General features: G+C 38.8%; 1 protein-coding gene across 1 annotated transcript in view; it reads right to left on the bottom strand.

Moving 5' to 3' along the window:
* Nucleotides 1-751: 751 nt before the first annotated feature.
* Nucleotides 752-25833, bottom strand: part of chrd (chordin) — a 95897-nt gene continuing 70815 nt past the window's right edge. Inside the window, exons 9-26 of the mRNA XM_052017222.1 lie at nucleotides 22793-22889; nucleotides 22559-22700; nucleotides 22069-22209; nucleotides 21661-21743; nucleotides 20702-20849; nucleotides 17933-18039; nucleotides 17575-17691; nucleotides 17318-17474; nucleotides 14307-14548; nucleotides 13197-13310; nucleotides 11716-11922; nucleotides 11505-11598; nucleotides 11209-11259; nucleotides 8092-8195; nucleotides 7012-7114; nucleotides 6494-6648; nucleotides 5099-5192; nucleotides 752-2689 (exon numbers count right to left, since the gene is read on the bottom strand). Of these exons, the coding sequence (XP_051873182.1) occupies nucleotides 2622-2689; nucleotides 5099-5192; nucleotides 6494-6648; nucleotides 7012-7114; nucleotides 8092-8195; nucleotides 11209-11259; nucleotides 11505-11598; nucleotides 11716-11922; nucleotides 13197-13310; nucleotides 14307-14548; nucleotides 17318-17474; nucleotides 17575-17691; nucleotides 17933-18039; nucleotides 20702-20849; nucleotides 21661-21743; nucleotides 22069-22209; nucleotides 22559-22700; nucleotides 22793-22889 (2224 nt within the window). The 3' untranslated portion in view covers nucleotides 752-2621. The remainder of the gene's footprint in view (nucleotides 2690-5098; nucleotides 5193-6493; nucleotides 6649-7011; nucleotides 7115-8091; nucleotides 8196-11208; nucleotides 11260-11504; nucleotides 11599-11715; nucleotides 11923-13196; nucleotides 13311-14306; nucleotides 14549-17317; nucleotides 17475-17574; nucleotides 17692-17932; nucleotides 18040-20701; nucleotides 20850-21660; nucleotides 21744-22068; nucleotides 22210-22558; nucleotides 22701-22792; nucleotides 22890-25833) is intronic.

The raw sequence follows: 25833 nt of genomic DNA, 5'->3' as shown, positions 1-25833 counted from the left end.
TTGTTTTTCTTGTTTCAGTGAAGGCCTTCATCAGGTAATTGTTGGATGCTGGAACCAGAACCTTGATGTTGTCTTCATGTCAAAATTCGTTGTCAAAGTCTCGGGTTAGAACTTACTCAAATGGGACAACTATGTGAAGGACACTGTTTACCTTCTATACAATGTAGTGAGAGTAAGCAACCTAGATTTCCAAACTGAATTAAAATCAATGAATGGCACGGCAATTAATTCTGTCCAACCTTTACTATCCATATAACTTTAAAAATTGCTTCTGACTCCATTTCCCTGTACTAATGAAAGGAACCTGTCATTTCAGGTTTAATATTCCCATGGTTTCCACTATGGTTTCAAGACCCCTCAGTAATTAACTGCTTGCTGAAGAAAAGCAAATTCATTTGAACAGCTGGGGCTTTTGTTTCAATACATGAATCTGGGCATTTTGACAACTATTATGGAAAATTCTAACAATTATGATTACACTTTATAGCAAATGCCAAGAAAATAATTACTTTTCAAATGGTCTTCTGTTCCCTGAGTTCCAAAACTGAAAATGTTCCCTTTCTCAGCTTTTGTTATGTTCATAAAAGAGAATACTGGAAGAACTCAGTGGGTAAAGCAGCATCTGTGGAGGCAAAGGATGAAAGTTGATGTTTTGGGTCAAGACCCTGCATCAGGACTGAGAGGAAGAGGAAAGATTGCCTACATATGGAAGGACAAAGGGGAGGGTGGCTTGGAGTTTGGTAGTTGACAGGTGGAACCAGATGGGGAGGGGATGATAGGCAGATAAAACCAAGTGGGAGAGGGGATAGGAGGGATAAACATAGGGAGAAGAAAACTGGGTGGACTGGTGAGTGTGTGTGGGAGGAGAGCACCAAGGGTGTGGGTAACCTGAAACTGGAAAATTCACTGTTCATCCCATTGGGTTGTAAGCTACCCATGCAGAATATGAGATGTTGTTCTCCCAGTTTGAGTTTGGCCTCCCCACAGTACACAGTTAACTCTCCTTCCGACTCCAACACCGACCTGCCTGTCCTGGGTCTTCTACATTGCTACATTCTTCTACTGCGTGGATTTATGCACCAAATCACCGGGAGACTATCGAGGGTCTTGTGTGGAGGGGTGGGGTGAGATGTAAGGATGTTGTTGGGAGGAGAAAGAGCAGGAGCCATCAGTGTGCTCTTTGGTGTTCAACTTAACACTCTTTCTTCACCTTCTTACTGATCACCTCTGTCTCAAAAGTTACAGGTAAATCTGATTTTTATTTATTTAAAGTAAACTCAGCAAGCAGAATGTAACTATTCAAGCATGTTCCAGCACTTTGATGTGGTTTGTTTACTATTTTACTAACAAGTGTATCATTGTATATTTCTATTAAATAGCAAAATATTGATGGGGAAAAAAGATAACCCAGGAACTTATATTATCTACATTTCACAACATCACCTGTAGCAGAGACCAAGTTCTTATTTACATTAGCACAGCTACACATAGTACAGTGAGGTTGCTCCGCTATTCATGTGTTCGTAATTTACAGCAAATGTTGGCTGGAGGTCCTCAGCCACAGTTCTCCATCCTTCTTTACTTTCACCTACCTCAATTTATTTCATTGTAAATTAAATCTCTCAACAAAAGCATCCTTCCAGAGGTTTACAAATTAGGACCCTATGAGGAATTTAGGAAGAATGCAGCTGGTGCTAGCTGAGGGCATGCATGTAAATCACCTCATACTTAACACTTCAATTATCTGACACTTTCATTCCCCTCCCCACAACCCCCCCCCACCCCCCACCACCCACCACCCACCACCTGGGATCTCACATATGCAAATGATAATCACAGAAGCAGAATCCCATTCACAGCAAGGATAAAAAAGGTCAATTGTAATGGAGATCAGGGCACATGAACCAAGCAGTTTCTCTCATTTGGAATTTCCAAAAGAAACTTAACAACAAATTGCTAAAAGAAAACGAAAGATATCATCTTCATTCATTCAGCTGCATTCTGGGCTTCCTTCTCAGGAAGTCCCTCACTGGATGGAACTCACACACTCATGTGATTTTCTCTGCTATAATCACATGATTGTGGATTTGCACTTCAAGGAGCAGTTAACATATGGACGAGAAGCACAACATCTTGTCAATTTTAAGACAAAGTTATCTAATAATATGAAATAAATCTGCTCCTCATATCAAAGTCCTCTGAATTGTAGCAAGCATTGGTAATAATTATCTGAGTCCCACTGGCAATGAATATTTCATTATTAGCTTATCCATCCAACTTCTGAAAGATCTTCCAACCTGGTTTCATGCAACTGGTAGGAGCCTTTCAGGATTTGATGATCGTTTTTCCACACCAGTCCTGCATACCTCAGGTACCTACTTCAGAATTCAGCATGAAGAACAAGTCACAGTGGCCGATGGTATTCGCAGCTTTGTTTCTCTTTCATTAACACACCGAGTACTGAATCAACTGAGTGTACTTAAATAGTTGAATTTTCATCTGTCTTTCAAATGAAGTTCTCAAAATCTCAACTTGATGAACTGAAGTAGGCATCCCAGCACACTGCACATTCTTACTCTGTTCACTGCACATGTGGAATGCATTAACACAAATTCAGTCAATTAGCTGTTCTTGTCCTTCTGTTGGCTTTTTAATTTCTCTCCATCTTCATCATAATATGAAGTCTCTGCTAAAGATGTGAAAGACAGTTAGTAGATTGAAACAACATTGTTGGAGACAGTGATAAGGTGCCTGGACAGAAAACACTAAGCATACAAGAAGCAGAGTTCATTGTTTGCATTTTTGAGAGGGTTGCTTTCTTGTCCCACATCTCCCCAAGAAAATTCACTCCTGAATTATTTTGATGACAATGCAATATAAGCTGTTCACTGAAGTGATGCAGCCATTTGAAATGTGTATATGACCTTGTCAGTCTGGGAGAGTTTGCTAAACAAAAGCCATGTATTGCACATATTATCAAACTGAGAAATATATTTCTGCAGATGTTCTGAGGCTAACCTCTACACTACAACTAACTTTAGTTCAATTTCTTCCTTTTCCTTTCTTCCTTCCATTTTAAGAGGGAAATTATAGTAAATTCAGCAATTAGTAACATTACAAACTGTACATATTTTTAAAAGTGTACTAATGTAGAAATTCATTTGAGCCATTCATTTATGATACACCATGTACAATGGGTACTCTGTGGTACATTTTTAACACAGCGCTGCTCCCCAGGTATCTCAAGCACATGCCAAAACTTCGTTGAACAATGATTAAAATATTTAAGTAAGAGCCTTAGGTTCACCATGTGTTCCTTTTATTTTATTGCTCTGCCCAGATTTAGCACATAATAAGCTTGCTCAATAACTCAAAAAAGACGCGTCAGTAAATTCAATTTTAAAAGTTAATTCACTACAAACAGGTTAGTCACCAGTTTGTTGTTTTAGACTGCTTGTTAACTCCTAGGGTTATTTGATTCGTATTTTAGTTTGTAATTTAAGTCTTCATGATAAGGGAGAAATTTTACTGCACTGTATTTGTCTCCCATGTGCAGTCGTGGGTGGCCTGATGTGGGTAGCTTTGGGGTAGAGGATCTGGGGGATGCAGCAAGGAAAAGGAGAAGCAGGTACAAGTTGGAGGAGTGGCAGAAACATAGGCTCTGGGTAGAAGGTAATGACCACAACAGAATTTCAGAAGCATTTCCTACATAAACTACACAGGAATAACATTTCAAATATCTTCACTTTACAAAGGAGATGGGGCAAATCAGCCAAGGACAGCACTGCTAAATGGCTGCCATGCATCCTCCAGCCTGCAGGAGGTGCTATCAGTTGCATTTCATAGTTTGCAGTCCACCTTTGCTTCAGAAAAGTCATCAAGGCTCTATCCATACTGAAAAACTCCAACATCATGTTCCCTATGAATTGGGTGATGTAGCAGGATAGCAGGCCATTAGCAATTTGCATGCTTTGCAAGGTTCTCCAGGGTGAACATCACCACATACAGCAATCACATAGCTTTGTATGATTCCTGTCATCAGTACAGCACCTTTCTGAATCATTGGGTATTCTCCACTCTCAATGTCCAGCTTCAGGAATGTTTAACAGAATGCAATTGTCTTTAAATAGATAAAATTTGTCAACAACATTTTAGCCAAGCTACCTTATAGAATCACAGAAAATTTAGGACACAGAGGGGAGCCATTTGGCTCATAATGTCCATACTGGTTAAAATAAAAGCCACCAAGTCAAAATCCACTTTCCAGCACTAGGTCCACAGCCCTGCAGGTCAGGGTTCTTCAAATACGTATCAAAGTCCTGCTTAAATTTTATGATTTCTGCCATTACCACCTTTTCAGGCTGTGAGTTCTGACCCCTGCAGCCTTCTGTGTGAATGTTTTCCCTCATCTCTCCTCTAATCCTTCTACCTGTTACTTTAACTCCATGTCCCCTGATCTTGACCCTCTGCTAAAGGAAACAGATCCTTGCAGAAATCAGGTTTTTAGACCCAGTAGAACCTCACTGGTTAAAGTTTCCAGTCACAACCATCAAGCATTACTGTGTACTTCTTGCCACAAAGTCAGTTTTAGATTTAGTTTGCCATACTCCTTTGAATCCTGTCAACTTTTACTTTTTTTTAAATAAGATATCTTTATTAGTCACATGTACATCGAAACACACAGTGAAATGCATCTTTTGCGTAGAGTGTCCTGGGGGCAGCCCACAAGTGTCGCCATGCCTCTGGCGCCAACATAGCATGCCCACGACTTCCTAACCTGTACATCTTTAGAATGTGGGAGGAAACCGGAGCACTCGGAGGAAACCCACACAGACATGGGGAGAACATATAAACTCCTTACAGATAGTGGCTGGAATTGAACCCAGGTCGCTGGCGCTGTAATAGCGTTATGCTAATTGCTACTCTACCATGCCTGCCACACAGGACTTTGTCAAACGCCTTGCTGAACACCATGTAGTTGTGTCAAATGCACTACCATCATTGGGCCTCCTTGTTAACCTCCCCTCAAAATACCATCAAATTGGTCAGACACAGCTTTCCCTTACTCGAACAATGCAAATAATTTTTAAAGTTTTACCTTCACACTCTGGACAGCACTTATGCTGTCGCTTTACAATTTTCTCACAGGTTAGAACTGGACACTTCTCTCGTTGACACTTTGTGGCTCCTTCCTGAAATTTCAAACACAATTAGTGGATTTTTGTCACAGCATTTCTGGCTCACAACTACATGCAGAATTCCCATTTTTGTTGCTCACTTATTTGGGCTTAGTCTTGGCTCAATGGTAGCACTCTTGCCTCTGATTCAGGAAGTTATGAGCTTAAATCCACTCCAGAGATTTAAACATATAATCCTTTGACACTTCAGAGCAGTAACAATGGAATACTGAGCTGTCAGCATCAAATTAAGATGATAATGCGAGGTCCCTTCTGCTCAGAGAGGATGTAAAAGATGATATAGCTCTACTCAGAGAAGTCCTGGTCAACGTTTATCCTTCAATCATCATCAGTAAAACAGGTTATCTAGTCCTTATCTCATTGTTGTTTGAAGGATTTTACAGTGCTTAAATTGGCTTCCTGAACTTCCCAATATTAGGACAGTGACTTCACTTCAAATGTATTTCATAGTCATAGAGACATACAGCACAGAAACAGGCCCTTTGCTCCACTGAGTCCACACTGTGCAGAGCATATGGGAGGAAAATGAGCACCCAGAATAAACCCTGCAGTCACAGGGAGAATCTGCAAACTCCACACAGACAGCACCTGAGGTCAGAATTGAATCCAGGTCTCTGGTTTTGAGAGGCAGTGGCTCTCATAGCTGTATCACTGTGCCAACCAGTTTATTGACCATTCATATAATTACTATCTTAAATCTATCTCAAATCTGAGGTACAAAGTATTATAATTTGACTATTCGATTAAGTCATACATTTAATAATTAATCTGTTTTGCTTTTTCAATTTGTTTTCTTTTCCTCTACTAACTGAAGGTGAAGCCTGCTAAAACCAAGAGGACTGCTAAAACTCCTTCACCATAGCTTCCACCAACACTGCTCTGAATCAGCCGGAGAGAATAACAGGATTGGTTCAGTTTCTGATGACCACTCTCTTTCAGTTTAGGGATTCAACTGTCTGGTTTAAGCCTCCTGGTGACTCAAAAAGGTGAAGACTGAAACAATATTCTGCCAATCCAGTCCAACACCGTGCTCTTGTGTTTTAATAAATTTATATTTTCTAATGCGAGCAAAACAATAAAATCCAACAGTAACTTACAATATTAAGCAACCATTTAGTAATTACTCATAAATCTCATTGAATATCTTTGAGTTAGAGTTCATTTTCTGACTTTGGCTGAACAAATTATACCTTTGATAGCAGCATCTTGGTAACTCTTTAAATAATAACTCAACATTTCAAGCAATATCAGCATTTTGATGTGGTCTGATTCTTAACGTTAAATAGAATACCTACATCACACCAGCAAGTAATGCATTTCATTTCCCCAAACGGAGGAACTTCAGGATGCCATTTATTATTGTTCATGTATATATGACGCCCAAATTTGCAGGGCCTGGGCCCATCAGCCTGCATCATGTCTGTGTGGTCAAAAGGGGTAATCTCTGTAACTGTGGTAAAAAAGCAAATTTCAGAAGCAAGTTCAGGGTATCTATCCACAACTATTCAAAGTCTATTTCTGATTGGTAATGTGCTTTGGGTACTCTGGGGTACATTTTGATATGTTGCTGATGTTGCCTGACACTAATATTTGAGCAATTGCCCATTTAGTAATTGCAAAACAATTACAACTAATTAATTGAGACCTTTTAATTTAGGTCCTTTAAATATCTCCTACAATACAACAAAGATTACTCTTCAAAAGTGAGGAGCTTTGGGAAACCCTGAGGTGATAAAAGTGCACTATAAGTACAAGATTTTTTCTTTTTCTTAAATGCACTGCAGTAAAAGATTAAGTAGTACAAACTACTAACCTGGGCATTCCTTGCAACAGTTTGATGCATTCCTTCTAATGGGCTGGCTACAAGGCAGAAGTGGGCATTGAACCTTCTCACAATGAACCTCCCCAGTTGCCCCCTTTGAAGCAAAAGAAGTATTTAATATTAATTTTTATATACCCAATATCATTATTGATATATGACAACTTATTGGGAACCTTCATGCAATTCATAAATCTCCCTCTCTATCTAGATTCGGAAGAAGAAATTCAACTTTAGTTGTTTCTTTTAAGTGTATGAGAGTATAAATGCAGCTGGTTGTACTCACTTTTGTACATTTGGTTCTAATGATTCCAATAGAATGAAACACGGAGTTGAGTAAAGCAGTGCCTGATATACCCAGACACTTAATGCTAGCAATGAAGATAATTTTTTTCCCTTTGAAGACTCCAAATTTTTCCCTACCTCAGGTTTAATTAAAAGGTATGGAACTGCCTAGAATTGCTCTGTCCATCTTTTTGAAAATTGTTAATGCCCATTTTCCACCACTCCAAACATCACACCTGAGAGAAATTCAACCATGTGAATACTGTAGTCCTCCTGTCTAATTTGGATCCACTCAAGTCAATGGAACTGAATTTTAGAAACAGAGTGTCAATTTTAGAACAAAATTGCATGTTTAGCGCTGGTAACTACAAATCAATTTCTCTGCAATTCCATCAACTCTTCCTGGATCCCAAGATGTATCCCATTGGCTCCTGGCTTCTTATCTTTCTTCTGTTTAACTAACATCAAATTTTCCTTTAATCAATAACAACATTGTAAAGCTCATTCTTACTCACTTCAGGATTCACCTCATTTCTGATATCCTTTGTTCTAATAACAATGCCTCTTTATACATGCAAACAGTATTTCTCACATTGTTCCCATAAATTTACAAGAGAAAGGCAGAAGCCACTTAAAAGTCATTATGTTCACTAAACAGGTGGTGCTGAAGTGAAAGTAATTGTTTTTTACTATTTCTTTCTTAAAACATTATAACAAGCAGCAGACAGTAAATTACTCAGAAAAATTTCATCTGATTCACAAAAGCAATGGTCTGAAGGAGATTACTACCTTGCAGGTGCACACTGCACACTTCACATAACCAAACGGTGGGACAAATGGATGCCAGGTTGTCCCAGCAGGATGCCATTTCCTGTCCCCATCAAAATAACAGCCTGGAATATAATAAGAGGGATGGTTTATTAGAATGACTTTGGCTTCATTTGTTTTATCCATGGTCACAGCAAAAATATACCAAGATATAAATGGTATTAATAGCCCATTAAGATAAGATATCTTTATTAGTCACATGTACATCGAAAAACACAGGAAAATGCATTTTTTACGTAGGGTGTTCTGGGGGCAGCCCGCAAGTGTCGCCACGCTTCCAACACCAACATAGCATGCCCACAATTTCCTAACCTGTATGTCTTTGGAATGTAGCAGAGAACATACAAACTCCTTACAGACAGCGGCGGGAATTGAACCCGGGTCGCTGGCACTGTAATAGCGTTACGCTAACTGCTACACTACCATGATGAAAACTTAGACAAATCTTCCTAGAAATGGTTGCTGAAATGTTCCAGTACTCATTTGAAATTTCTCTTTTTTTTACAAATTCTGTATAGTATTGCAGCAGGGATGTATCATCATCCCTGTAATATCAGCCCCTGTTTCAGCCCTCCGTCAGCAAGGGTGAAATGGGAAAATAAATGAAAGCAACCCTAATTTCCCCTTGGAGTCTTGCTTCTCAGAATGACATTGCTAGGGATTCAAAAGATATGAAACTACATTTAAGGCATCCGTTTTACTAATCCATGGCACTTGGGGCAAGGATATGTTGCATCTTTCTGTCACATATTAGTTTAAGATTTTTTTTCATTTTTCTTTGAATGTTTTTTGCTAAAGATGGTTTCTTCTGAGTAATCATCAGTATGTTTTCTTTTTGGAAATCAATAATGAACCTCTCAATATAGGAGAAAATGAAATTTTCAGGAAATGATATTGTTAAAAATTAGAAAATTTTAGCTAATACAAAAATATGATTGTACTACAATTGATCATTGTGTTGGACACAACTCATGACATATGGCAAGATAATTTGGTCCTAATCATTGCAACACACCAAGATTACCTCAGTAAGCACAGGGGAGAATGCTGCCAATTTCTAGCAATTGCCAATACACAGAAGCTAGTTGCATCTTCTATTCTCCTGGTACAAACTGCTATGTTGATCAATGATTGAATCAAAATGCTTGATCTCATATTATCAATGTCTTAAAACAGTGCCTTAAAACAGTGCATCAGTAATTATTAGCTACTTCAACAAAGTAAACAACGAAGGGGGAAATTTCTGGACCTAGAATTCTAATGTTTAATGGGCTTTGCAATAGTATTTTTTATCTGAAAACTAGTCACTGTATGTGATTGGTAACTCTGCAAGCATACCACACTATGGGAAACTAATCATGTAGATTTCTATGAGCTTAAACACATGGGCCATCGGGCAAACAGTCATCATGCTAACTGACATGCACTGCATGAATGATTTTGCTGTTAACAATATACTTGTGTAAGCAAGTGCTTGACAGGCACTGTGTGTCTTGAATGCAAGAGAAGGATTTAACTGGAGGATGCCCATCCTCAATACCAATCTGCCACTCAGCTTAAATTTGCACCAGAGTGATGTTGCAAGGTTTGCTTTTGAAGCATGTGCCTTTGGAACACTTGAGCTGTTAGTTAGCAATTAGGTGGAGAAAGCTTTGGATTTACAATTCCAACATTGATTAATGTTGCTCATGTCGGAACCTCACTATCCTGCAGCCTCATGAAAAACTGCTGCAGGATACATTGGTATTGCCACTTTAATAAGTGCTTAATGTGCATAAGGGAACTGTGGTACAGAGGGTAGTGCTGCTGCCTCACAGCTCCAGCGATCTAGATTCAACACCGACATCTAGTGCATGTTTTCACTGTGACCACATCATTATGCTCCAGGTGCTCTAGCTTCCTCCCACATCAGAAAGATGTGCTACTTGATAGATTAATTGGTTACTGTAAATTAACCGAAATACAAATTAGTGGTAGGTGTATGTAGGTATATCAGCGGGAGTTGGTGACCATGTGAGAAAGAATAGATAATAGTATGTGGAGATAAGGGACTGATTGCTCGAAGAGCTGGCATAGATGCAATGGCTGAATGGCCTCCTTCTATGTCATGAGAAAGTTAAAACAAAAACTCGCTGGTGTTTTCCATCCAGAATAAAATCGGAAACAAATGTCAAAGAGACAAAGGAAATTACCCAAGGAAAATAATCTATCATGTCTGTGCCAACATTTTTTATAAAACAATCCAAAAGCTTAATTTCACTGTTCTGTGCCTTTTCTAGTTTCAAGCATTCATCTCCATATATACAATTTCCTCTAAATTGCCTGTCAGATTTCTGAGCATTGTCTCGATAAATGTTGGGGGATAAAGTTTCCACTTTGAGTGCAGTTCAGCTTGCAACAAAAGTTGTACCCAAAATTGTGTCCAATTTGAAAAATTCACCTCAATCACATTTTGCATATTGCCAAGAATCTAATTTTTGCTTTAAAACAAAACACCCTTTTAAATGTAGTAACATGGTGAAGTTTCATTGAAGATGTGTTCATTACAAAAAATTAAAAATTAAATCATAGTGTCAATTCATCACCTGACAGCATGCTGCTTTTATATTATTGAAGGTATTTTTTTCACAATATACAGCTTATAGCTATTATTCCTACATTGGGATATAGATGTCAGTTTCATAGAAAGCTTTCCTAAAATATTCAAAATCATTCAAAATGCACCCCTATTAATGTCATTGTGCTCAAAATATCTAGATTAGTTGTTGCAGCTTTGTTAAAGGCCAATTAGTTCCAATTCCCAATGGTAACCAATTCACGTTGGAGTCACTTTTGTGGGTGGGAGCTGCTTCTGCCATAGTGTTTCTAACCTAGTTGCAAAGATTGTAAAGGTTTCAATTATGCTGGACTAAATTTGTACCTAAAGTTTCCACAATCTTTTCACTAGGTAAGCTCATACTGATGAAATTGTGCAGAAAAATTAAGAAGCTCCAGGCTTAAACATTTACATAACAATTCATGTATGATTGGATTATCAAAAGCAGTAGTTTGTCAAATGAAATAACATTACAAACTTACCTTCAACCTGGTCTATTCCCGTTTTCTTTTCATCTTTTGCTTCAATTTTATCTGTTCAAATTATAATTGAGCAAGGCATTAACTAAATGATTGTTTCAGATGTTTCTTGATGCAACTAATAAAAAAATTCCATCAAGTTCATTCATGTCTATTTGATAAGTTGATTTATTGATATTTATCTAAATATATAAATTACATGTATCCAGTTGCTTCATTTATGCAATGGCACAATGATTGGTTCTGACATTATGCTGTTAATTTTATGGCACATTGCTTTCCATTGATTAAAAACATACCTTGGCAAACAGGACAGCATTTATCTTCAACATGAACAATTTCTGTGCAGTTCAGAGGAAGACATATGATAGGGTCACATATTACTGTCCTTTTCTGAAACAGTAAAGAAATATGCCCAATGTGAGTAAAACTGGTCATGCTAAAAAAGAGAATTGACAAAGTAAACCCAACTAAACCTTCAGACAATCAAGCTGGCTTTCATTATGTCACCTGGCAACTACAGATGGAGCACTTCCGGTCATAATCTGGTGCCCATTGGGACCCATGGGCTCTCAGTTGCCCTTCAAAGTAACAAGAATTTGGATCTTTCTTCAACTCCTCTGGATCAGGTTTAATTTCCTGAAAAAGGTCATCTTCGTACTCATGTTCTGTAGGTATGACAAATCCTTTTGACTCGCACTGGTTTTGAATCAGCACCTGAAGAAGATTATCGTTTTAATACAATCAATTGTGATCTTGAATTCAGTGTCCGCTTAATAATAGATACAAAATTAGAGCATGCGAGGACAGTTTCAGCTCCTTCAACTAAAAACGTGGGCTTTATCCAACTGAATAGTTAACAGTGAGATACTGCAATAAGAATGTTATGGAACAGAGTATTTCTAACACAATTCTGTAATATCTTATTGCACACCATGAACAAACCAGTAGCATTTTACAACTAACCAAAATTAAAGTGGATTAGCTCTAGACAAAACAACAATTTATTGAAAGAAAATGCTGGAATCGCAGTATGCAGCAGTTGTTAAACATGGTGGATATTTCTTTAAACAGATGTTACTTTTACATTCCAGTTTGATGCCCTTAGTTTCATAATGTGATGGAGTCATACAGCATGAAAGAGGTGCTGTGGCCTACCACATCTGTGCTGGCCTTCAAGTACCCAGCTATGCTAATCCCATTTTCCAGCCCATGGCCTTTGTCATTGGATTTCAAGTGCTCATTTAAATACTTTTTAAATGTGAGTGTATGTCGCTCCACCACCCCTTCAGGCAGAAATTCAGATTTCAACCACCCCCTGTGTGAAAATTTTTTTTGTAAGTTCTCTCCTATCCCATAAACTTGTGTCCTCCAGTTATAGATACCTCTGCTCAGAGGAAAAGTTTCTCACCATCGACCCTATTCATGCCCCTCATGAGTTTGCTTACCCAAATCAAGTCCCCCCTCAGCCTTCCCCAGTCCAAGGAAAACCAAACTCAGCCCTTCCATTCTCTTCCCATCGCTGAAATGCTCCATCCAGGTAACATCTTGGTAATCTCCTCTGCACCCTCTCCAGTGCAATCGTATCCTTCCCATAGTATGGTAACCAGAAATGAACATAGCATTCCAGCTGTGGCCTAACTAATGTCTTATATAGATGTATCATAACCTTCTTGCTCTTATATTCTATGCCCCAATCAATAGAGGTGAGAATCTTGTATGTCTTCTCAACTACCTTTATACCTGTGCTGCTGCCTTCAGAGATCCTTGGACATATATGCCAAGGTCCCTCTGTTCTGCAGTATTTCCTAGAGTTCCATCATTCATTATATATTCTAGCCCTTGTTGGTCCTCCCAAAATGCTTCACCTCACATTTATCAAAATTACATCCTATTTGCTGTTGTTGTCCTGTCCTTCTAACCAATTCATTAATATCATTCTGCAGCCATTGTGAAAGATTGCTTCCAACTGTTAACACCTAGGTACATACCGGTCCTCGTATCTCTCCTCTGGGATTAAGTTTTGTGCTAACTTGAATAAATGCAGTTCCTCTATTAAGATGTCGCAGAAGTTCTGTACTGATATCCTTTAATATTCCTTGAGCCTAAAAGACCATCACAAAGTAAGTCCTTTAAGCCATATATAAAAATCAAAGTTTCCACACATTCCTTAAATGATTTATGATTTACTTGAAAGTATTGGTATTGGATTTAAAAAATACCAATAATTAACTTTGCAATTCATATGTTTCTTAATACAATATTATTCTGTCAGAAGCCAAGGTAATATCTTTAGTTATTCAATACCTCATTCAAATATAATCACTTGGAGGCAGGAGTTCTGATTTCTATTATGAGATATAAAATGGAATAAATTTCATGTTTGTGGGGAGTTAAATGGTGCATGGAAATAATCACAGCCAAATCCACTTCCACCCTAAATATTATGATTTGTCTTATGATGGGAATCGGGAGGGCAAAATCTATTTTTGACGCAGAACAGCTTCTTTTTTCAAAACAAAAATCACATTTTCTTCCAGGCTCTACTGAAGGTGTTGTCTTCCTCCAGAGGTTTGGTTCCACAAACATCTGCAGACCAGAGTTAGTTAGGATTCTTCATGTGGGAGCCTAGATGGAGAATGTGGAGATTTTCTTGCGCATATGCATTGAATTTGTTTTTATGAGTTAAAGTATTTAATTTTGTAAGAAGCCCACTTAGAGAGAAGTTGACAGGTTGTAATTTAGCATGGATGACCGTGAATTCCAGTCTATTCTCACTCAACATCTGCTCCTGAGAACTTTGAGGCTATTAGAATCCGGAGTTGGAATCCCAGCTGATTCCCCTCTACAGCCTGTGAATGTTCTGTCAGTATTAGCATTCTAACAGCTGCCCAACTGAGATCAGATAATTCAGAGCAGATCAAGAATCCAGGGAAGAGTTTGGCATGTTGGTTACACATTTAATGTGTATGTTGTCAATAAATAACATTCTGAAGTTGATGTCATGAAAATGTTGCCTTTGGTCAAATTCTCCCCATCCATATGGTTGAAGTGATTTTGATTTTTTTAAAAAATGATGTGCTATTTAAACAAAATATTACCTCCGATCCATAAAAACCTTTAAGGAGCCGCTTGTGTTCACCACTGTTATCATCCATTTCCCCAATCTCAGCAAATCCATGGAGGTGTGCGTTAATGGTAATATCTTCAGTTTTACTCAGCCCAGCCACGACTATCTCATAGTGTAGGTGGCAATGCTCATCCAAAGACACCCAAGCATGCCCTGCTGAGCCAGTCTTTACAGGGGGTACCACAAACTGTCCAGCTAATGGAATTGGCAGCTCTGTGGAGGAGAGGTTGTTTGCATTAGTATTGAATGTTGAGCTTAATCCCCAACAGGCTGTATTTTGCTGTTCACATGTAACCCGCTGTAACAGTTAAAAACAGCATTTGCAATAAGAACAGAATTACATAAAATAAGAGGCAAAACAAAACAAATGCAGAAAACACTCCAAAAGTACCACAGGTTAATCAGCAACTGAAAGGAAAAATGCAGCTAATGTTTCTGGCCTGAAATGACCTCAGTCAGAACTGGGGCCAAGAAAGAGACACATAGAATAATATCAATTCTGATTAAAAGTTTTGCCCAACACGCTAATCTGTCATTCTGTTTTAGGTGTTGATTGACACATTGTGTAATCCATTATTGCTTTGAGCAGGAAAGGATCATGTTGTCGGTGATCTGTCAGAAGCTGCCATCTGGTTCTTTCCTGCAAATCAATGATCTTGAAACCTATTTCCAAGTAAAACATCATCTAATCCTTCCTTAAACCTGTTGGATTTTGCTGTTGCGCCACTTTCAGCTGGTTGTCCATTTCACATTTCCAATACCTTTCAATTTAAAAATACTTTGCATAAATTCCTGATTTTCTATGATACTCTTAGCTTTGAAGTATGTTTTGAAGTGTGCTACTCAGCAGAAAAACTTTTCTGGATTTAGTTTCTATCAACTACTGAAAATTATACAGATCTGAAATCACGCTCTTGCTCTAAACCTCTCAGAAAGGTAAAATATCAGGACAGATCATCTTTTCTCAAAATATAATCCTATAAATTCTGAAAGCTGTCTTGCAGCTCCCTTCCTAGACTATTTTTAATAACTTTATAGTCTGTGATTCAGGAATTTGAAATGAACACATGCCTCCAAATGCACTCTCACCAATGTCAGATACAACTCCAAAATCATCTTCCCTGGTTTCAAAAGTCTCCAACTGTCAACTTAATGAATTATGTTTTGTGTTTTCTGACTGCTTGGGAAAATGGAGATGAATATTAAGTGTGTTGCTACACTTGTCTGTATTAAAAATTCCAGCCAATTATATTGGTAATTTTATTGTTACTCTAATGACCTATTCAATAAAGCCCCAGGTTCCCTTTCCTGGTCTGTTATTTGAAATATATTACCACTTAATATGCAGTTCAATTTTTCACTTTTTTCAGTCTCCTAGTTGTACACTTACTTATGTTGCACTCCTTCTACATTTTCTGAAGCTATTTAGGTACCCTGCCCAGATCTTTTGGATTATTACTCATTGTTTAATATTATTGGTCACAGCACTAGATTCCATGAAATAAACCGAAGCAATACACCATTCTTCAAACACTTACAAATATTGTAGCCAGCAAAAGGAAGGATAAGGATTCACAGGACTCTAGCAACTAGTTAATGTCCCTCAATCCCCCTGTGCACCATCACCATTTTGTGGTCTTCCTTCCAAGAACCGCTGAGTTCAGTGCAATATCTTGCCATGTACCCCCCTGGGTACAGGAGTGAATCAACATGAAAGGTGGTATAGTCTAAAATGCCTTTACAAAATCCAAATTGATAATGGTAACAAACAGGGCCTTCATTCAACCAGCTATGTAACCTTCATATAAGAAATCTAATAAATTTGTCAAAGGCAACCTGCCCACTGAATCCACCTTTGTTCTTCCATGTGATTTCCCAATAAACCTTGAGCATCTATGCCATAATCCAGGAAAGATTTACAGCTCTCTAATTTGAGGGCACACCTCTCTCTGCACATTTTAAATGACTCACATTTAGAAAATGCATTTTAAATGACTCACATTTAGAAAACCTGATTGCAGATTTTGCTTTTGATTGAAAGTCACTAATTAGAACCATTGGGCCAGAACAAGCTATAGCAGCAGAGCTATAGAGAACCACCAGCTAACTGGATTGCATGCAACAGTGCATTTCAGGCCTTCGTGCTGTGCACTGCAGCTCAGAAACCGAGAATATGCTGGAGGTCAGATGCAGGCATACTGGTCACGCAGCATTCTGCATCCATAGTTGGTACATCAAGTGCACTCACATTCAGTTGAATAGCATCACTGACCTTTTAAAAGGTAATTTCAGGTAAGCTTTCTTACAGTTTTCTTTATTTCAATGTACATTTGTGCTTTAATTAAGTAATATTTTAAGTTAATAATTTCCCCAATGTTCTATTCTTTTAAATAATTATTAATTTTTCTCCCTCTTGAAATGATCCTCAGTGACATTTCTAAGCAGTGAATCGGTCACCTGTTGTCCTAAGTGGTAGAAGCCCTTTACAGCAGTCCAAGGGCTGTTCTTACTCTCTGCTGTGTGTGTCTTTTTTGCTGCTTGTGTTTTTTTTTTGCTGCTAATAATCTGTACCAAGCCTCCCAGATGGACTCTGATGGACACTGGCAGGATCTAAGGAGCTGCACAGCCACATACATTTAGCTTGGATGCAAGGCTGCATGGCAGAGGCTGGGATCAGTGCAATCAGGCACATTAAACTCTATTTCTTCCTCCATAGACGTTGCCCAACCTGCTGAGTATTTACAACATTACCTGCTGTTATTTCGTATTTCCAGAATCCACGTTTGTTATTGTATTTTTGTTGTTTTTCTATTACAGAAGATAAAATTGAGCTGGTGAAAGCACTGAATTTGGGCAAAAAATATAAATTTCTATAATTTCTAATTGAATAGAAGTATTGTTTTGAATCAATGGTAACTGCTAAATGGGCATTGTTCTGCCCATTGTCAGGTGAACAGTTGTTGGCATAAGTATTTTCTTTACCGTAGTATCTTGCTTGGAGGCCACTATAAAGTAAAGAACTGATTTGTCCTCTCAGTTCTCCCTCTTCATACTCCTTTGTTGCAACATTGATGAAGAGCTCATTCTGTAATAGCATATGAATGTCCCTGGCATTTAGACTGTTGCTAACTCCAATTGCCTGAAATTACAAAACAAACCAGTTGGGAGTTTAAAACACAGACAGCTATTTATCAATGACTGTGCAGTTTACTTTTCCATCAAGGGATACGAGTACTTACAAAATTATTCCTGTAGTCAGAAGTTAAATCATGTAAAATATTGCGTCTGTTCCTGCGACGAGGCTTTGTTTCAATTGTGAGTCCTATGACTTCACTGGCAGTACCAGCTACTTGTACCTGTAACAAAATATTCATTTGCCAGTGCTGTATGCCAATAATGTGTGCAATTGATTATAATCAAATATTTGAAATCCCTTGCAATTATAATCAAAGCATAAATGAAATGCATGCAAATTCTGAAATAGAATATTAAACAATGCAGGAAATAGTCCATAGAAGGAAGTGTCTGTATTATTGGAAGAAGTGTTTTTGTGCACTTGGTTACACAATAACCTGGAATAAAATGCAACTTTTTTACCTGAAATTCAAGGGTCCCATTGTCATGTAAAGTAAACTTTGCTGAACCAACAGCACCAGTTTTGATCGGAGTGAGAGTATTTCCGCCTGAAAGTACACTCTGAATAGCTAAGAGGGGGGAAAAAAAACATTAAACCACATTAAATATATTCAATAAAATTGGATTACACCTATCAGTGCTTCCGTGAGTATTGTTTAAGAAAGACAGTGAGATATTGTGAATCATGAAAGAATATCAACATTAATATATCTCAATTATGAACCAATGAGAGGTGCATTTCTGTGAGCGAGAACTGATCTTTCCAATTGTTCCTCGTCTGCTAGTCATGACCCCCATTTCTAAAGGGTTCAGTTCAAGTGCAGAGGTCTATCCAGAAATCTGGCCAAACTCTCATCAAACTTTCCCACATGGAGAGTGCATAATTCTGAATTGCAATGAAATCTAGAATCAAACTCAACAAAGGTTTGTGTTGGCATTAGTTGTCACAAGTTTGTTTGCTCACAAAGCTACTATGATGATGTTTATATCGTAATTCATGAGAAATAAAATACGTTAAGATGTGAAAGGCTTTATTTAAGTTTAGGCATTTTCCCTTGCTGACATTTTCCCTTGTACATTTTCCTTTTTTTAAAAACACATCTTATTGGTGGATCATTATGTACATGGTGATATAGGAAGGAGTAACCAATTGGCCTGAGAGTAAGTTAATCTCACATTAAATAAATGAAAAAGCTTTAGTAAAATGTTTATTCCCAAATGCACGACAAGCACATAAAATTCAGTGTTCATTCAAAATGGGGAAGAGATAACTAAGAACGATATTGAACACTATGAAATTTGGAAACAAAGTGAGAGGCAACTGTATTTCCTTTTCCTTCAGCAAGGTCCCACATAGCAGGCTGGTCTGGAAGGCTAGGTCCCTTGGAATCCAGGGAGAGTTAGTTAGTGGATTTAAAATTGGCTCACAGATAGGAAGCAGAGGGTGATGGTTGAAGGTTGTTTCTCGGAATGAAGGCTGGTGACTAGTGGTGTGCTGCAGGGGTCAGTGTTGGAATTCTTGTTATTCATTATTTATATAAATGATTTGGATGCAAATACACAAGGCTTGATCAGTAAATTTGCAGATGACACGAAATTAGGAGGTGTTGCTGATAGTGAAGAAGGTTATCGTAGATCACAGAGGGATCTTGATCAGTTAAGGAAATAGGCCGAGGAGTGGAAAATGGATTTCAATACAGATAAGTGTGAGGTAATGTATTTTAGAAAGTTAAACCAGCGTAGGACTTATACTATGAATGGTAGGGCACTTAGGGAGTGTAATGGATCTAGGAATACAAGTTCATTGAAAGTGGCGTCACAGGTAGACAGGGTGGTGAAAAAGGCATTTAGCATGCTGGCCTTCATCAGTCAGGACACTGAGTACAGGAGTTGGGACATAATGTTGCAGTTGTATAAGTTGTCGGTGAGGCCACAGTTGGAGTACTGTATACAGTTTTGGTCACCCTGTTATAGGAAAGACATGGTTAAACTGGAAAGGGTGCAGAAAAGATTTATGAGGATGTTGCCACAACAAGAGGGCCTGAGGTATAGGGAGAGATTGGCCAGGCTAGGTCTTTATTCCTTGGAGAATGAAGGATGATATTATAGAAGTGTTTAAAATTATGATAGACCACAGATAAGGTGGACAGTAACAGTCTCTTCCCCAGAGTAGGGGAGTCCAAACTAGGGGCATAGGTTTAGGGTGAGAGGGGAAAAATTTAAAAGGGACCCGAGGGGCAACTTTTTCCATGGTGGTGAATAGATGGAACGAGCTGCCAGAGGAAGTGGTTGAGGCAGATACACTAGCATCATTTAAGAAGCACTTGGATAGGTACATGGAGGGGCGGGGCTTAGAGGGATATGGGCCAAATGTAGGATATTGGGACTAGCTGAGTGGGCACCGTGGTTGGTGTGGGCTTGTATCTGTGCTGTATTGCTCTATGACTCAATGACAGCACATAGTTTTGCTTATTTTCTTTAAGTATGTATTTATAAGAAAATAGTAGTGTAAAGTTTTATTTTTTGGAGGTCTTCTGACAGGAAAATTCAGCTCTGAAATTTATGCTCTCTTATGTGAGGTGAATGTATCCCGCTTTGCTGACTCTAGTTGGGATAGATGCCAGGAATTATTACCTTATTCAGTCCTTTGGAACAAATTCCTGCAGAAAATGATGGGTGTGCAATTATTACCATTCTTTAAAAAGGAACTTGAGAAGTTCCTGAAAGAAGAGGACATCGCAAAATTACATTATAATATGCCAAAGGCAATCAGGATCTCCTGAAATTTACCTGACTTCCTTCAGGGGCTGAAGCAGAATTTTCCTGAGTTTTGCCAAATTACTGTTTGCTCCCTCGCCCAGGAGAGGAGTAGGGACGGTAGTCGGTGCACAAGGTTACGCAATCTACTGGACTAAATGAGTTTGATGGCCTGATGGTCTTTTCTTGCTCATCTTTTCAGATCTGTGCACGCATGCTGACTCCAAATTATATCGCAACATTTAACATCAGTGCAAAGCTTCAAACCCTTTTACACTTGTCACCTAAATAGCTGACAAAGATAAAGGGGATTCTTTTGCTTGCTATAAAGTTCCAGAAACTTTAGCAAAACAGTGTCTATCACATCTGCACCGTGGTTTCCATAGTTCTTCAGCCTGAGTTGCAGTTTCAGGACTCTTGCAGTAACTCACACCCATCCTTTCAGGTTTGCAGTTACTTAGGTTTTCCACTTACTATCACATGTTTTCTTGGCTGTGATGATTCCCGAAATACGATCTGGATTTCTGCCTTCAGTTTCCAGAGAAATTTCCAGTTGGCCACGTGAAAGCAGGAACATCTCCTTGTTACTTAGGTCAGTCATCACTTCAGCAAAATTGGAGTCCTGGGCAAAAGGTAGAAGTACTTTTACCAACTTAATATAAAGGAATAGCATCATAGTTCTTTGGACTTTACTAATCAATGAAATCAACTAAGTGTTAATAAAGTACAGAGCATGATGGCATAGTAGTTAGATGAATTAATTAGATTCCACAGCTCTGGACTAATGATCTGGAGATGAGAGTTCAAATCCCATGAAGGCATTTGGGGAATTTAAAGTAATTAAATAAATATGAAATCTAAAGCCAGTGTCAGAAGTGGTGAGAGTGAAACTACTGGATCATTGTAAAAACTCATTCGGTTCACTAATGCCCTTTATGGAAAGAAATCTGCAATAGCTCCCACCAGACCTGCAACTGTGCAGTTGACTCTTAATTGATCTCTGAGCTAGTCTCAGTAGCCACTCAATTCAGGCAACTTGGAAGGGCAATAAATGTTGGCCTTGCCAGTGACATCCATATTTCATGAATGAATAGAAAAATCTTAGCAGTGTTGTCAAGTAAAATTTCATTCTAAAAAATTAATATTTGTGATTAAAGTGCAGTGGCGATCCAGACCACATTCAAACTCAGGTTAAGTTTTGAGTTACAGAATTTGGGTAATAATTACAACTTTGAGAACAGTAATTAACATTGAACTGGTGATGTGTTAAGATGTTCCCATTTGAATTCTGATACAATGGAAAGATTCTCAAGTATTTTAAGGCTTGGGCAGAGTATTTCTAATTCCTGTATTACCCCATCCTTGAGCCAAGCCTTGTATGTTTAGTGTTTAGAACCTGTGGCAGTGTAAAATTTGGGAAAACAAAGTCTCACATGGGAGGTGACATTGTCTCTGACTTCTCTCAGTGGTCGGTTTCTGTACAACAACTGCACCCGCACTGGGACTAGGCTGTGATCTGCAATAGAACAACAGAATTGTGAGTGAGCCACGTACCTCAAGGTTATGTGGAGATAAGCAGGATGTTTGCAATATGCTTTATCAAATGGCCAAAGCCACAACATGAAAAGTTAGTAACTGTAATATAACTGTCAAAATCAAAACAAGGTTGTGAAAATCATAAAAGGTAGAACATTACCTTCTTCAAAATCTCCTATAGTGTCATGTATATACCATATAAGGAAGCTCTAATGCAGGATTATGTCATGATAGAGGATTACAAAGTCTTTTTGAGCTGATGTCTGAATCCAATAAAAAAACAACAATGTATTAAATGGTTTTACCTTCTTCACTCTTCTTCAGCAAACCTTCGAACATGATGATAAAGTGTAGATTATTTTCAACGTCACTGAGCGTCAGCATGGCAATACCACCCAGTCCTGAGCGATCAAGGTCGGTTGAAGTCAGAACAGAACTGAATGTTTCTGGGGAATGAAACATATTTGTAAGATACAAAATATCGGTTTGGTACCACTGTAGGAATTATAGCATATGAACAACCGTTCTCTATGTTTTTGTTACCCTATTTCAATTTAGGAGCTTCTAGAAGCTATCTAGTTCTGCAGAGAAAGCCGCTGTTGAACATTGCTTTGCACCGTGTAAGTTATCTTATAAACAAGATACCTTTGTTTATTAATATGTAAATTGGCTATCTTCAGGTATATTGGAGAGTCAATGAGGGAAAATGTTGAGACCGTGTAAAGCACCCCAGACCCCTCAAACTTTGCTTAAGTGCTTAGAGGTGATTTTTTTTTTTTAAGGTGACAAACTTACCAGCAAAGAGTGCTCTGTGTTTGACGATTCTGCCTTGGATGCCAGCATCTGACCGTGGCTGTGTCATCAGCGCAACGTGGAGCTGATCAGACTTAAGCAGCTTGATGTAAGGTTTATGTACATTTCTCCACATGCCACAGATCTGCAAACAAGGCCAAATACAGAAGTCAGAAGGAAGACAACAGAAAGCAAAGAACCCAGCTGGTGATGGGTGAAAGATGAGCAGCACTTTACCAGGTTGCTTTGAGGTGAGGTTGTCTTGTGAACTGGATGTTCGAATAAGACTGTCCCATCCCGATCCCGAAAGCTTACCCTAATAGGGCGACTGAGTCTACACACAGAAGAAAGCAGCAAATACTCAGATTAAAGGGAATGCATTTCAGAATGATCATTTTATCTAATGCAATAACCTTAGTTAACAACAATATCATATTGGCTTGGTTCCCTTAATCCCTCGTTTTCATTGTAGCCTCAGAGAGACAAACCTCAAGAAATGCTATTACTCACACATTACTGCTACAAACTCAAAGCCCTCAATACACTAAATCTATAATGCCTGGTTTATGTTCTACTTACTTTGCCCAGTTTACACCATAGCTCAGATTTGGGTGTAGAATCAAGAGATGGCTTAGGGTGAAGCCACGCTTGAAAAGTTTTAATTTCAGGCCAAAGGAGGCAGGATGCCAATGAGGATGATTGCGATAGGAAAATGGTGTTATTGCCAAGAGAAGCTGAGTGTTGGAATAACCTGAAATTTGTGGAATATGAAAGTCTGGCAAGAGAGATGTTGGAAGAACTGAATGCAAACTGATGATATCATAGATCAAGTATTTCACTGACATTTGATTCGAGATAGGGAGTGTGGGGGTCACTGACATCCCATTAAGCCAATTCTTTCATTAATTTAAATCATGCTGATTTGTACCTCAATTCCATGAGGCCATTCTGTCCCATATCTTTGTTAGACTGAACAAAAACCTATCAAATTCAGTGTTTCAGTGTTTCACCATCCACAGCAAAATTGTTCCAGATCTCCCACCCTTATTGAAGTGCAAGAGTGTTCTCAGATTTCACCAAATAGTCTAGTTCTGTGCACCTCCATTTCAGGAAATGGTTTCCCTTTCTATTATATTCCTTATTATTATAAACACCTTCTGATCTAAAAGGTAACACAAGCCAGGTTTATGCTGCATATTCTCAGAATTTAGCCCTCAGGCTACGGCATCACATGGATGAATATATCCTGTACCTCCTTTAGGACCGATATGGTTTTCCTGATGCACAGTGCCCAAGAGAGAACTGATCAATGCTCTGTTTAACTGAAGCATCAGTCCCTCTGTTTGCATTTTAATGCTTGCAGGCCAGCATTCCATTGGTCTTTTTAGTTCTATTTTGTACACCAGCATTTAGTGAATTGTCCACATGGACACATGAATTCATGTGCTCCTTTCAACTTTGGGTTTCTTCACATTGAGCAAATATTTTGACTTTCCTTTCAGAGACCCGAGATGGAAGACTCACACTCCCTCCCCCCCTTTGAATTCTGCCTATCATAGTTTTGCTCTCTTACTCAATTTATGTTCTTTTGTACATTATAACTTACTTCTCTCAATCATACAACTTGTCCCTACTAGCTTAGTGGTACATCAAAAATTAAGAACCCTATTCTTTCATTCAAATTATTAATATATTTAGTGGAATTCTGAGACCCAATACAGATCGCTGACTGACACCACACAGCCTCCCACCCCAAATCAATGAACAAATCATTTCTCCTTAATTTCCTTATTTTACCTCCCAATGAATTGCCTTTTCATCACAATGTTACTTTTGATTGCCTGTTTTCATTCTTTTTATTAGCAGAATCTTATTAAATATCTTCTACTGCTGACTTAATACAAGCACTGTGATTAGTCAAATCGTACCTACTCTCTATATGTCTGCACTGACTCTCTTTGTTGAGGAAATGTGTAGCCAAAGGAATTTACCGACAAGTTCAAGATATATTCTGCCTTTTTTTAAACTTGTGTTGTTCTGCCTCACATCAGAATTAAAAACTCTTAATTTTACTATTGTGATTGTACATATAACTCTCAACTGTTTCAAGTTTCCTGTCCATTTTAAACATTATTGAGACTGAAATATTCATTTCCTAATCATGTCCCACATTTTTAGATCTCTTAAATTGCAACCACATTTTACCCTTTAAGCTTAATTTCTAGTATAAGGATTTAGTATTGGGATCCAAGGGACATGGCCGGTCGACTCCAATGGTGCAGTCGAAGGAAGCAGAAAGTGATGGTCTTCAGGTGTTCTGTTTGCAGTGGGGTTCTTCAGGGCTCAGTGCTTGGCCACTTTTTAAATTATATAATTACAGATGTAGCAGTGATGATTGAGAAATTTGTAAAGGTTACCAAATTTTGCATGTGCTTGTTAACGAGGAGGAAAACTGTGGACTGCGGGAAGGTATTTGTGTGTTGGCCAGGTGGATAGGGCTATGGCAAGTGGGATTCAATCTACGGAGGAGGAAAGAAGTGCATTTGGGAAGGCAAGGGAATACACAGGAACAAGTGTAGAGGGAGACCATAGGCTGCGATAAGTTACACATTGCTTTTTTTAAAATGGGAGACACTGTAGAAGAGCAAGGAGGACATACCTGGACTGTGGAAAACAAGTGAAGCCACAGATGGACCATTGGGTACAATGTTACAGTTTTGGAGAGAGTGCAGAGATTTATGAGCAGGTTGATGGGGCTAAATGGTTCGAGTTATGAGGACTGATTAGTTAGGCTGTGGTCACCTTCTTTGGAGCAGAGAAGATATAAAGGAGATATGTAAAAGTCGAAGAGGCCCAGAAAAATTGAATTAGATGGAGCCATTCCCCCAGTGGGCAGAGTTACATGGATTGAAGGAAATGGAGAGGAGGATTTCACCCAAAGAGTGAGGGGTCTGTAGTCCTGGAGGTTACAGCACGGGTTTGCTGATGTGCAGGATGACGGTGGTCACATTGAAAGATGATCTGGTTCAGGCCCGAGCTGGTCAGAGAGGCGGCGGAGCAGAATCTATCTGGGTGTTGGTGGTGGTTTCAGTTCACCCGATCCGCTTGAAGTGAAGCCCTGCTGGCTTCCCCAGCGGCTCGAACACATCCCCGGGGCCATCCTTCCCTACACCTGGTATCTGTGTCTCGCACGTCCAAGAGGAGCTGGGACTCTCCACAGTCCGGCCGGCAGCATTTCACCGCCTGTGTTATGGGACGGGGAGGTCACTCACCCTGGC

This window comes from Pristis pectinata, chromosome 6 (assembly GCF_009764475.1).
Source record: "Pristis pectinata isolate sPriPec2 chromosome 6, sPriPec2.1.pri, whole genome shotgun sequence".
In the NCBI taxonomy this organism is placed as follows: Eukaryota; Metazoa; Chordata; class Chondrichthyes; order Rhinopristiformes; family Pristidae; genus Pristis; species Pristis pectinata.
The sequence above is the reverse complement of the archived record's forward strand: the minus strand, read 5'-3'. Positions and strand labels throughout refer to the sequence as shown.